At 37.4% G+C, this 13,756-nt stretch overlaps 3 protein-coding genes across 3 annotated transcripts; 2 read left to right on the top strand and 1 right to left on the bottom strand.

The window, feature by feature from the left end:
• Window positions 1–111: 111 nt before the first annotated feature.
• On the bottom strand, window positions 112–2,391 carry CBG26536 (the record flags this gene model as incomplete). The annotated part of the gene is made up of 3 exons (XM_045236363.1): window positions 112–165; window positions 219–730; window positions 2,346–2,391. 3 exons carry the CDS (start codon window positions 2,389–2,391, stop codon window positions 112–114), a joined length of 612 nt encoding a protein of 203 aa, XP_045100531.1.
• Window positions 2,392–6,182: 3,791 nt separating this feature from the next.
• Cbr-ost-1 lies at window positions 6,183–9,735 on the top strand (the record flags this gene model as incomplete). The annotated part of the gene is made up of 4 exons (XM_002634903.1): window positions 6,183–6,245; window positions 6,425–6,497; window positions 8,317–8,804; window positions 9,565–9,735. 4 exons carry the CDS (start codon window positions 6,183–6,185, stop codon window positions 9,733–9,735), a joined length of 795 nt encoding a protein of 264 aa, XP_002634949.1.
• Window positions 9,736–11,121: 1,386 nt separating this feature from the next.
• CBG22550 lies at window positions 11,122–13,628 on the top strand (the record flags this gene model as incomplete). The annotated part of the gene is made up of 5 exons (XM_002634902.1): window positions 11,122–11,289; window positions 11,950–12,040; window positions 12,087–12,200; window positions 13,359–13,422; window positions 13,517–13,628. 5 exons carry the CDS (start codon window positions 11,122–11,124, stop codon window positions 13,626–13,628), a joined length of 549 nt encoding a protein of 182 aa, XP_002634948.1.
• Window positions 13,629–13,756: the final 128 nt, after the last annotated feature.

The following is a 13,756-nucleotide window of genomic DNA, read 5'->3' as shown; positions in this document are numbered from 1 at the left end:
TTCGATTTTTTTTCTTTTTTTTCGTAAAATTCCCAGATCTACAATTATAACCAAAAAATGGATTTAAAATTAAAAAACACCTTTTATTCAAAAATTAAAAAAAAACAGTTCTCAGAAATCTCCTGAAGAGTCGCCATCCTTCTTCTCCTCCTCGGCTTCCATTTTCTGGAATTTCTCAATTTTTGGTTTTCAAAAATTCTCAAAAATTAAAAATTCACCTTCTCATCCTCCGACCCCCAATCACTCTTAATGTCAGGAAGTGGATAATCGTTATCAGTTTTCGGGCCATTTGTTATTAATTGTTCTTTGGCCATTGGTGGCATAGGGATCAGCTTCACCTTCTTCTCCGATTTTTTTGATTTTTTTGATTTTTTTGATTTTCTAGATCTCCCCGACTTCTTCCCCTCTCCATCAAACTTCTCAATTATCCTATGGTCCTCTGGTTCCACCCTCTTCTTTCCTTCCTTTTTCATCCTCGCCAAATAATCCTCTTCCCTGATCCATCCCTCATTCTCATCCCCCATCTCCTTCTTCTCCTCTTTTTTCACATCTTCTTCATTCTGGAAGACGTCTTCCATTTCAGTCAGAGGGTATCTTCCTCTTCTCCGACGACTTCTAGTCCTCATTGGTCCTGCTTGCGAAGGTTTGGGTATTGGAGAGCTCAAAGGAGCCGGTTCCACAGGTTTAGAAGATTCTGGAGGCTTCTTCTTGGAGCAAGAGAGGGTGACGACTAGAAAAAAGGAGAATTTGTAGACTTATGCTATCAGAAAGTAGTTAAAATTGCTCAAAACAAAATTTTACACATTTTTGTAATTTACAAAATTTTGATAGCTACCGTAGTTTTGAGATACGCGCTTTCAAAGATTGTGGGAGGAGTAGAACAGCTAGAGGCGCAACTGACAAGCCCTGTTCTCGGCGATCGCTCATATCTCAATAACAAAGATAGCGATCAATAAGTGACTGACTACAAAATTGCTTATCATAAAATTGTACACATTTTGGTATACAATTCAATATTCAGGCTACTGTAGTTTTTGAGATACGCGTTTTTAAAGATTGTAGGCAAAGTAGAGAGGCTACTGAAATGCCATGTTGTCGGCGACCGCTCATATCTCAAGAAGTAAGCTATAAAAATGGTTAATTGCTAAAATGCTCAACATAAATTTTTACGCATTTTTGTAATTTACATCATTTTGATAGCTACCGTAGTTTTTGAGATACGCGCATTCAAAATTGGTGAAGGAGTAGAGGCTCCACAGAAACGTCATGTTGCCGGCGATTGCTCATATCTCAAGAAACAAATGAGCTATCAAAAAGCGGTCAACTAAAAAATTGCTCAACATAAAATTTTAGACATTTCTGTAGTTTACAACTTTTTGATAGCTACCGTAGTTTTTGAGGTACGCGCTTCAAATTTTGTGGGTCGATTAGAGGTCACGGAAGCGCCCGACTCTGGGCGATTGCTCATATCTCAAGAACCAAGCAAGCGATCAAAAAGAAATTAACTAAAAAATTGCTCAGCATAAAATTTTACACATTTTTGTAATTTTCAAGTTTTTGATATCTACCGTAGTTTTTGAGATACGCGCTATTAAAGATGGTGGGAATAGGAGAACAGCTAGAGACGCAATTACCACGTCCTGTTGTGGGCGATCGTTCATATCTCAAGAACAAAACGACCTATCAAAAGTTGGTAAACTAAACAATTGCTCAGCCCAAAATTTTACACATTTTTGTAATTTACAAAATTTTGATAGCTACTGTAGTTTTTGGGATACGCGCTTTAAAAGAGGAGTAGAACAGCTAGAGGCGCAACTGGCACGTCTTGTTGCCGGCGATAGTTTATATCTCAAGAACGAAGCAAGTTATCAAAAAACGGTCAACTAATAAATTGCTCATCATAAAATTTTACATATTTTAACATTTTACAAGTTTTTGATAGCTACCGTAGTTTTTGAGATATGCGCCTTTAAAATTGGAGAAGGAGTAGAGGACACTGATGCGGTCCGCTCTCGGCGATCACTCATATCTCAAGAAACACAAAAGCTATCAAAAAGTGCTCAACGAAATAATTGCTCAGCTTTACATGTTATACATTTTTTTAATTTACAACTTTTTGATAGCTACGCTAGTTTTTGAGATACACGCTTTTAAAGATTGTGGGAGGAGTAGAGAGGCCACTGGAATGGTCTGTTGTAGGCGATCGCTCATATCTCAAGAACTAAGCAAGCTATCAAAAAGCAGTCAACTAAAAAATTGCTCAGCTTAAAATATTACACATTTTTGTAATTTACAAATTTTTGTTAGCTACCGTAGTTCTAGAGATATCCCCTTTCAAAACTCACTTATCAGCGTGACTATCATGGCGAATAGATAGACGAATTCTTTCATTTGAAAATGTTCAGAATAGTGCATATGCTGAAACTGCAGAAAACTGGAAATGCGAGGATTAACTGATTTGAAGGATTTCCAGCAGAATTTATAGGGAAGGAAGTGGGCGGAGCTTAGATCGTTAGTGATAAGGATGAAGTTTACGCGGGTTAATTTTTTTCGGTTAAGAAAAAAAAATTAAAGTTCCACATGACATCAAAAACTGCCAGTAACCAATTTATTCCACCAAGCTACCACTGGTCAGCCACCTCCAAACCCCGGTTCCAGAAATTATGCTAATTCTCTATGTGATAATTAGTACTAGTGAGTTTTAGACAAATTCGCTCTAACGCTAACTCCCGTTTTTTAGCGATGATTCTGATGTGCGGCAAGAAGAACAAGAAAGGCGGTCCGCCGAAGAGTGAAGCTTCTGAATCTGGAGCAGCTCCACCGCCAGCACCGGATGCATAGTGTTCCTTCGAAGGATTAAGAGCTTATGAAGAATGGAAACCGCTGATCTTATTTTATTGTACTCTTTTGTGTAAATGATGAAGAGAGATTTTTTGGAACTTTATGTTATAGTTGACACAATTTCAGCATTTAATTTAGATATGAAGTTCAAGATTCAAATCCCTTGAACCTGTAATAGTCGGAGGCCCACCCAAACCGTCAATCAACTTTGAACTCAATTATCTCGGTTCCTGTGAGAGATATAAAAAGTTTGTCAACTGATAAAATATTTTTCATAACATCACTAACATTTTATCAGTTGGCAACTTTTTGATATCTCGCTCAGAAACCGATATATTTGAGCTCAAATCATAGCCTGTCGCTGGTGAGCGCGAGACGACGAGAGCACTCTCGTTTCTCTGCGTCTCTCCAGATGTTTAAAGGCGCATAACTCGCTTCAAATTGAAGCTAGAATAATGAAAATCTGCGTAGTTTTGTAGGAAGTTTTGAGAGCTTTCTGATGTTTTACAAAAGTTGTAGAAAATTAAAATTATAAAACTCGAAATTTTATTTTCTGAAATATTTCCTCGTGGTCAATTATCACGGCTCCCATTAGAGATATGAAAATTTTGTCAACTGAAAAAATATAGGTGATATTATGATAAACATTTTATCAGTTGACAAATTGTTGATATCTCTCACGGTAAGCGAGATAATTAAGCTCAAAGTGGACTGTTTTGGATGACATTTTGTTAGTATTACGGTAGCTGAAGAAAGTTAGAGAAAATTGGAAGTTTAACAATATTTTTATCATTTTTGATATCGTACAAAAGAAATGAAAAAAATTGAGTCTGAATGGAAATTGTAATTTTACCCTTATAAAATGGCTCCAAATCGGCTAAAAATAGCTCGAATTACCCTATAAATGATCGAGATTAGGATTGAAATAGTCGAACTTTGACTTAAAATGGTCTTCTAAAATATTCTGAAATCTTCGGACACTCTCTGGAGTCTACAGAAGCCACTAATAGAAGCACTCTAATAGAAGCGGATCCTATTCCAACTTTGACCTCAATTATCTCAATTTCTAGAAGAGATAATAAAAATCTGTCAACTGATAAAATGTTTGTCAAAACATCACCAATATCTTATCAGTTGATTATTTTTTGATATCGTTTACAGCAAATGAGATATATAAGCTCAAAGTTGACCCTCCGGATGGGCTCCAAATGCCTTTAAAATCTTCTGGGATTTTCAGAAGCTTACTGTAATATTCTGGAACCAAAATTAATTTTTACTTGGCACCTATTTAAAAAATGCTAGATCAATTTGAAAATCTCTAGTGACATTTTTAGAAATTGTTTCATTTGGCATCCCAATTTCAACTATCCCCTCAACTCCTCTTCTCCATTAATACATCCAAAAACTTGACAGCATTCCCCAAGTAAGTTGTACAAACTTTTCTTCTCCATCCTCGACCCTTTTCAACAGCTGTCATAGTCATAGTCATCATCTTTTGCCTGCCCCATCCCTTCTTTAAACAACTCCCCTCCAATTCTCTTCTGAGGAATCTTCTCGGCAGCTGTCTTCCCATTCCTTCCTCCGACTGACCCCAAAGGGTCGACTCGACTGGGGTACTGCTCAAAAATCTTGATGGAAAGTGCAACTTATATAAAGTGTCCTATGAAAAAACTAGAAAAAAAGTTTCGGGTTGGATTCAGTAAACAAAAAAGAAACGCCGACAGGAGGGAATGTGTACTGACGGGCAGCTGTTGGTTAGTACGAATGAAATCTAATAGCGGTCAACTGTAATAATGTGCAAAAAATGAGAGGGGATAGGTCAGATTCCCTGGTTCAGAGTCGTAGATCAGAAGCTTCTCAAAAAGTTGAACTTGTTAGCGAACTATTAAGGTTGCAACGTAGATACCAGCTAAGCTACTGACTTTGAGCCCATTTATCTCGATTCCTGTTCAAGATATCAAAAAGTTGTCAACTGATAAATTGTTTATCTTAATATCAGCTACATTTTATTAGTTGACACATTTTTGATATCTTTAACAGGAAATGAAATATATAGGCTCCTAGTTAGGTGATTTCCTTGAGAGCATATACAGTATCTGAAATTCGAAGAAAGCTTGTTCTTGGCTAACCAACTTTTTTTTTCAATCCCCAGGATTTTTCAGAATGTCTAGAACCTTTTAGAAAACCCAATAATCTGGCTCAAAACAAAACACAATCTCTATGGACATACATCTGGCAGCAGCAAGTGAAGAAGATGAAGAAGATGAAAGAGCCAGAAATATCAAATCGTCGGGGGGTCAATGAGCACTTTTTATGTCGGATCATAAAAATAGATCATAGAATTTAAAGTTTGTATACACCGTAGTAAAGTGTATGCATAATTAAAAATTAGTAGCATTTAAAGCAGAAGGATGAACTCAAAATTGGATTTAATTAAATTCTGGGGAGTTTCACTTCTAGCTTCATTATCTCGGTTCCCAGTGAAGATATCGAAAAATTGTCAACTAGAAAAATGTTTCTCATGAAATTTTACACATTCCATTAGTTGACAACATTTTGATATCTCTCACGGGTACCCAGATAATTGAGGTCAAACTGAACGCTTCCGTCTATCACAGGAAGGTAGAGGGGTACACCTTGATTATCCCATACGTGCTTTTTGAGTTCAATTATCTCGGTTCCCAGTAAAGATATCAAAAACCTGTTAACTAAAAAAATGTTTGTTGTATAATTTTACACATTTCCGTAGCTAGCAAAATTTTGATAACTCTTTCAGGTATCCAGATAATTGAACTTGAACAAAAAGCGTCAGTCTATCAGCTGAAGGGAGGGGGCACGCTTTCCTAATTGTAACTACCTTTGAGCTTAATTATCTCGTTTCCTATGAAAGATACCAAAAAACTTTCAACTGATAAAATATTAGTGATAAAATGGTAAAAATTTTATCAGTCGACAAATTTTTGATATCTTGTATAGGAAATGAGATAATTGAGCTCAAACTTTACAGGTTTAAAAGTTTTAAAGGCTTGCCGTTGCCCTTCACAGAACCCAAGTTCATTATTCTTTGACCCATTTCCACGAAAAGTGCATCTAGACTATTGCCCAATCCAATTAATAACTGTCAAAAGGGATTGTTCTCTTTCTCCAGATGCTCCTCCGATCCATCTGACCAATCAATTGCACTTTCCATCGTCTTATCTGTGACAGGCTCTGAAGATTGTGCAACATTGTGCCAGGTCCCTCCCCAAATGATTCATCAACTCTTCTCTTCTCCCTAAGCTCCGCCCCTCTCGCCTTGGCTCCTCTATGCTGAGGGACTCCCTTCATTCGCCACGTCCGAGATGCGTTACGCTCTCGCCGCTTGTCTCCTGCTTCTGGCAGCATCGTCGTTTGTTGACGCCAAGGTATGTGTCTAGACTTGCTTAAAAGTCCTAAACTTCTAGATTAGCTTAGCCTAAGAAGCCTGGGCTAAGCCAACTAATCTAAGCCAACTTTCAGAAGCTTAAAAGTCTCAAAGTTATAGAGTAGCCAAGCTTAGAAGACCTAGATAGCCTAGCTAACTCTCTAAAATTGAAATTTCCAGAAGAAGAAGGTCGCTGATGATGAGCTCGGAGAGTTGCTCGACAACATCGATGCTGATGAGGAGAAGAAGAGTGGTGAGTTCCTTTATGCTAACTCTTTGTGGTTTGGGGCTCAGGATCTCTCATCAAAGGTTTCATGAGGGCTTAAGAACATCATAAGAAGGGTTCAGGACATCACAGTTTCTATCTGAGGCTTCATACGGACTTAGGAACTTCTTAGATATTGGGAACGTGACTTTTGCGGTTTTAGAGGCTTCATGAGGACTCAAGAACATCCAAGCTGAGGTATTAAAGATATGAAATCATTGAAACCTAGCTAGCGAAGCCTTAGAAGCATATAATCCCAAAAAAATTGGGGGCTTCAGGGCATTCTATAAAAGCAGATCCTCTCCTACTGATCTCATTTCGCACTTCTCACTTCCGTGGCTCCTGCCGAGAGCCTAATCAATTATAATCAATCATCTTCCATAGTGTACACCTCTTCTTTCATTTAAAAATATTTCAAAATGATTCATAAAGTCCCTGTGTCTTCTTCTTCCTCCCGCGATTCCCCCCGTCCGATCAATCTTGTTGCATCTTCTTCTTCAACTTTCTTTTCTCTATACTATTTTCTTGGCCCACAGAAGCCGAACTGTGTAAAGTGAGCTCTAGAGAAGAGGAAGAAGAAGAAGACGAGCTTTGAAGATTCCACGTCATGTGTCCGGTGTAATATCGGCAAGAAGAGCATTTTGCGGCGCGGGCTCGGCGAGAGCTCAGCAAAAGAGCACTAATATTTATGGGACGGGGATTCTGAGGGAGGATAGGTGATCGGAAGGCATGGAGAAGAAGAAGATGTGGTAATGGGGTTTTTTTGGAATGAAGGTTTACACAGCGATAGAGGAACCTGAACTAGATGGAGGAGAAGATAAGAGTAGGAACTTCAGACGGATATCTGAGCAAAGAACGTTTAGGTCTAACTTGGTGGATTAGGAAGCTGAAGTTTTTCTGATTCCAAAAATGTAGCAATTCTCGAAATTGGTGCATTTAGTCCTAAGATATACCATAAAATACCGTAAACCCTCTAGTAGAGAGCCACCCAGACCGTCAACTTTGAGTCAGTTTATCTAGGTCCCTGTGAAAGCTATCAGAAAGTGTTTCAACTGATAAAATGCTTGTTATAATATCACCCATATTTTATTAGTTGACATATTTTTGATACCTCTTAGAGGAATTAAAATAATTGAGCTCAAAAGGTTACGGTAGATGGAAGGTGAGTCAACTAGTCTGAGCTTCACAACCGCGTTGCTGATCAACTTCGAGCTTAATTATCTCGGTTTCTTTAAAAGATACCAAAATTTTGTCAACTGATAAAATGTTTATCATATTATCAGAAATATTTTATCTGTTAACAATTTTTTGATATTTTTAATAGAAGCCGTGATAATTGATCACCAAGAAAAAATTTCTATAATTCAAATTTTCTACAACTTTTGTATACCATCAGAAAGCTATTAAAATCTTCTGTAAAACTATGCAGGTTTCATTTTTCTAGTCCTACTTTGAAGCAAGTTATTTCCGTTTTCAACATCTTGAGAGACGCAGAGAAACGAGAGTGCTCTTGTCGTCTGGCGCCCTTTCGCGCTCCAGCGAGAGACTTTGAGCTCAGTTATCTCGTTTACCGAAAGAGATATCAAAAATTTGTCATCTGAAAAATTGTTTATCATAATATCACCAACATTTTATTAATTGACACATTTTTGATATCTTTTAAAGAAAGCGAGATAATTGAGCTCAAAGTGTAGTCCACTTAAAAAATCGAAACTTGTGCTGATTCTGAATCGTTGGCTTCTAACTTCTTGAATCTTTTTCTAGCACTCAACTTAGCCTTATCATCAATCAATATCAAATTTTCCAGTAGAACCAGCCAAGAACCCATGTGAGGACCATCAGTGCGGATGGGGAAAGGAATGTGTCGTCGGAAAGAAGGGAGAGCCAACCTGTGAGTGCATTTCCAAGTGCCCAGAACTCGACGGAGACCCGATGGACAAGGTTTGCGCCAACAACAACCAGACCTTCACCTCCCTCTGCGACCTCTACCGTGAGAGATGCCTCTGCAAGAGAAAGTCCAAGGAATGCGTCAAGGCCACCAACGCCAAGGTCCATTTGGAATACTTGGGAGAGTGCAAGAAGTTGGACGAGTGCACCGAGGAGCACATGGCTCAGTTCCCAGAGCGTATGGCCGATTGGTTGTTCCAGGTCATGAAGGAGTTGAAGAAGAGACGTGAGCTTCACAAGCTCGAGTGGGAGGAGCTCCTTTCCGAAGCCGAGAACGACGACGAGAAGAAGCACGTGTACCCAGTCATCTGGAAGTTCTGCGAGCTTGATACCAAGCCACATGACAAGGTAAGGCACTTGCCGTAAGGGTTTGGGTCCAGTAGAGCGAATTTGCAATTTTTAAGAGATTTTCAGCGATTATAAACGATTTTCAGCTATTTTCATTGATTTTTAAGCAATTTTTAGGCGGTTTGAAGAGATTTTAAAGAGATTTGGACAAGTTGCAACATCCTAGTGCAAACATTAGCATAATTGGGCCATTAGGAGTAGAGCAACCCGCGCCTAATGTAGATTTAACCTGTCACAACTAACTGATAATAAAATCTCAAAAATTGATAAGAAACGGATCAAGAACGGGTCGCAAACGGCTCAAATGACCGTTAACCCCCTTTATGACCGTTCACACACTTCAACCCAAGTTATCTCGGTTCCTGTGGGAGATATCAAAAAAGCATCAACTAATAAATTGTTTACCATAATATCACCAATATTTTATCAGTTGACCGCCTTTTGCTATCTTTCACAGGAAGCGAGATAATCAAGCTCAAAGTCTGTCGCTAGAGAGCGCGAGGGAGCGAGAGAGCACTCTCGTTTCTCTGCGTCTCTTAAGATGTTTAAAGGCGCAAAACTTGTTTTGAATTGGAGCTAGAAAAGTGAAATCTGCATAGTTCCGTAAGAGATTTTAAGAGCTTTCTGATGATATACAAAGGTGAATGAAGATTTGAACGGCTAACTTATTTTAGATGCTCTAAAATCTAGCTTTATTCCCAAAAGTCCAGTTGTCCAGTAGAGCAAACTTTCACTATTCCAACCATTTTTAAATTTCCAGTCCGTCTCCCACCACGAATTGATCCCAATCACCGCTCCAGTCATCCCAATGGAGTCCTGCATCAAACCATTCCTCGAGGGATGCGATGCCAACAACGACGGAAACATCTCCATCAAGGAGTGGGGAAAATGCTTGGGACTCAAGGAGGGAGAGATCCAAGAGAGATGCTAATTCTTTTTTAATTTCTTTATCTTTTTATCATTAATCTAAATATATTCACCAGAATCCAGCTTGCGAAACTGCCAATTGTACTTGCTCCTGTGCTGAAATATGCTCCTCTATGAGGGCCTTTCAGGTCACATCTCGTTTTTTTTTTCCTAAAAGTTTCTTTAAAACTTTTTTGCCTAATCTCATAATATTCGTCTCATTCTTTTTTTTTCAATTTTTGGTTTTGCTTATTTTAATAAATTTTATTTTCAAAATCCTTTTATTTAGACAACAGAGTGAGATGGCCCCCACAATTAACTTTGAGCTCAATTATCTCAGTTCTTATAAGAGATTTCACAAAGTGATCAACTGATTAAATGTTTGTCATAATATTAGCAACATTTTATCAGTTTATCACTTTTTGATATCTCTCACAGGAGCAGAGATAATTGATCACGAAGAAAAAAATAGAGAAAACGAAATTTCAAAATTTATAATTCAAATTTTTTACAACTTTTGTATACCATCAAAAAGCTCTTAAAATTTCCTGCAAAACATTTCAGATTTCATTTTTCTAGCTCCAATTTGAAGCAAGTTATGCGCCTTTAAACAGCTAGAGAGACGCAGAGAAACGAGAGTGCTCTCTTCGTCGCGCGCTCTCTAGCGACAGACTTTTAGCTTAATTATCTTGATTTCTGTAAGAAATATCAAAAAAGTTTACAGACAGATATAGTAGGCTGGATTTTGAATTTTCAAAAAAAAAATATTTTTTTCAAATTGCCTAACATGATAAAAGATTGACTGAAAATTAAATGTATAGTTTTATGAAATTAGAACTTTAAAATAAATAATCTTTGAACACCTGAAACTCAATTGTTTCTCCAGAATCAGATTTAATTGATCAATTAACTAATTAACCATTTAATTAATTGATTTCTCCCTATAATCACGCAAACAACTACCTTCTTTTTTATCAACAAATCACTCTCTTCTTCTTCCTCAAGAACCGTCGATCGTTATAAAAAAGAAGAAGACAATCTCAATTCAATTCAAAAGAAACCAGTTCCACTCCCCCCCTGTTGTCCCTTTTATCTCCAATTTCCCCTCTGTTTTCTCTTTTTCCCCCTTCAATTGTTAAGGCAGTTTGCGCAGAATTTTCAGAAAAAAATTTTCAGCCAAAAATTTTCAGCCAAACATTCTATATTTTTCAGTACCCTTTTTGAATTCCAAAAACACCAAAAATCGGGGTGTGGGACGGAACTTTCGAAAAGAACTTTTGATTCTTATTTGTTCTTTTTTCCCCGCTATTTGACCAACAAAAAAATTTGTAGGTGGTATTTACCTTCTTGTAACTGTATAAAAGAAATTGGCCAAAATTTGGTTTCCTCAAAGAATTTGTCATTTTCCAGAATGCTCCAAATTGTGCTATTCTCCATTTTGGCTGGAATTTCACTGGCCGCTGAAAATTCCGATTGTTTCCTTGGAAGAGAGCCAGGGAATACTGGGTGTGGAGAGCAAGGAGTCAGAAGTTTCTATTTCCATAAGAATACGAGGACCTGTCAACCATTCTTTTATCAGGTATGTAGTTTTTTTTTTGGGCCTCGCAACTTTGAGCTTAATTATCTCACTTCCTGTAAAAGATATCAAAAATCTATCAACTGATAAAATAGAGATGATAAAGTGATAAACAATTTATCAGTTTACAATTCTTTGATATCTCTTATAGGAAGCGAGATAATTGTGCTCAAAGTCTGTTGTTAAAGAGCGCCAGACGACGAGAGCACTCTCGTTTCTCTGCGTCTCTCTAGGTGTTTAAAAGCGCATAACTTGCTTCAAATAGGAGCTAGAAATATTAAACATACATAGTTTTGTAGAAAATTTTAAGAGCTTTCTGATGGTACACAAAAGTTGTAGAAAATTTGAATTATAGAAATTTTTCCTTGGTGGTCCATTATCACGGCTCCCATTAGAGATATCAATAAATTGTCAACTGATAAAATATTTCTGATAATATGATAAACATTTTATCAGTTGACAAAACTTTGGTATCTTTTAAAGAAACCGAGATAATTAAGCTCAAAGTTGACGGCTTAGGTGAACTTTTATTTTCAAAAATCGAAAATTTCAAATTACCGCCATATCTATAGTTCTCTAGATCAAAACATATTAGCCATGCTGTTCTCATTTATGAACAACAAAATCCAAATTTCAAATCCCCGCCAAATCCAAAAATCCCAGGGTTGCGATGGAAATGGAAACCGATTCCCATCCAAGGAAGCATGCGAATCCACGTGCCGAAATGCCACAGCTGCTGGAGATCTAGAGTACAGTAAGACAGGATTTTTCGAAAACCTGCACATCTAACTATTCTTCAGAAGTCTGTGCATCTGGAGCCTACCCAGCTGGAGCCACATCTGGGCAGGCTGTGACTGGAAACAATTGCCCACATGGATATGAGGTTCAGGATGGACAGTGCTGTCCAACTAGAGGTTTGTCGGTTTGTCCGGTTGTCCGGAAAATTGGGATTTAATGATAAATTTTCATGTTAATCATAGTATCAGCAGCATTTTATCAGTTGACCGCATTTTAATACCTCTTACAGGGACCGAGATAAATTGGCTCAATTGGCTCCAAGTTGATGGATAGAAGTGGGGGTTTAGACTGATCTACAATATCCAACCTCTAATTTAAAATCAGTTTATCTGGGTCGCTGTAAGAGATATCAAAAAGTGGTCAATTGATAAGATGTTTATCTTGAAGTCAGCTATAATTCATCAGTTAACAAATATTTGATATCTTGCACAGGTAATGAGATAAATTGGCTCAAAGTTTAAAGTTAGTGTCCCTCCTATTATAGATTCCAAGACTATCTTTAAGGGCTCATAACTCCGGGTCCAGTGGACCGATTTTTATGAAACTTATACTTTTGGAATTGACGAATTTTGTAGATCAGAATCATAATAAATTTGACCTAATTACTTTGAAAAAATAAAAAAAACAAGAATAATACCTAGAGCCACTTTTGGGATCTTCTGTTTTACGGTAGTTCAAATCCATGGAAACCTTAAAATCGGATAATTTATCATCTGAAAATTGATTTGGTTGACATTGAGCGTTCAAATTTTAAAACATCTAAAAAAATTTCCTAATTCTGAGCAGTTTAAAAATGCCCAAAAAATCAACCTCAACATTTTTAGGGAACAATTTTAGATTCAATATTTGCCTAGTCTTCCCCCGAACCTTTAAACATTCTTCTCAAAGATCGCGCCCAAACAACACAGTGGGACATATATTTCAGTCCCTAATTGAACTTTTCTAAAGTAGCAAAAAAGTTTGAAAACACAGCTTTTATTTACGCAAGAAACATGGGGAATGGGCCGTAAAACCTGTTATAGAAGGGTCCCCTCACTTTGAGCCAATTTATCTCAGTTTTTTTTGAAGATAGAAAAAAGTTGTCAACTAATAAAATGTTCATCATAATATCAGCAATATTTTATTAGTTTAAACTTTTTTGATATCTCCTATAGGAGCCGAGATAATTCAGCTCAAACAAAGCAGTATGTCTAGAGCCGCCACTCAGCCGGCGACCGCGCCGCCGGCACGCGACGCGTCCAAACCTGGTTAATTTCAAATCTATAAATTTTCAGAATACACCTGTGGCCTACAGTACGACGCCGGGAAGTTTGGATCCAGTGGAAAGCATACGCCAAGGTAAAAAATGCCTTAAAAATGAATTTTTGAGCTTAAAAACTCAAACTCATCATTTTTCAACCATTTCAGACTTAAAAAATCCCCAATTTTCCAGATATTTCTTTTCGAAGAACTACAAAAACTGCATGTTGTTCACATTCTACGGCCGCGACGGAAACGCCAACAATTTTGCCACCTACAACGAGTGCAAGAACTTTTGCATGTAACTTTCGAATTTCCCCCCATAATTTGTAAAATGTACCCCGAGTAGTAGCTATAAATAAAATATTTTTTCCAGAAGCAATTTATTGATTTTATCATTTCAATTTATAGTAAAAATGCATAAAATGCAAAA

This window comes from Caenorhabditis briggsae (genome assembly GCF_000004555.2).
Source record: "Caenorhabditis briggsae complete genome, chrIV, whole genome shotgun sequence".
Classification (NCBI taxonomy): Eukaryota; Metazoa; Nematoda; class Chromadorea; order Rhabditida; family Rhabditidae; genus Caenorhabditis; species Caenorhabditis briggsae.
The sequence above is the reverse complement of the archived record's forward strand: the minus strand, read 5'-3'. Positions and strand labels throughout refer to the sequence as shown.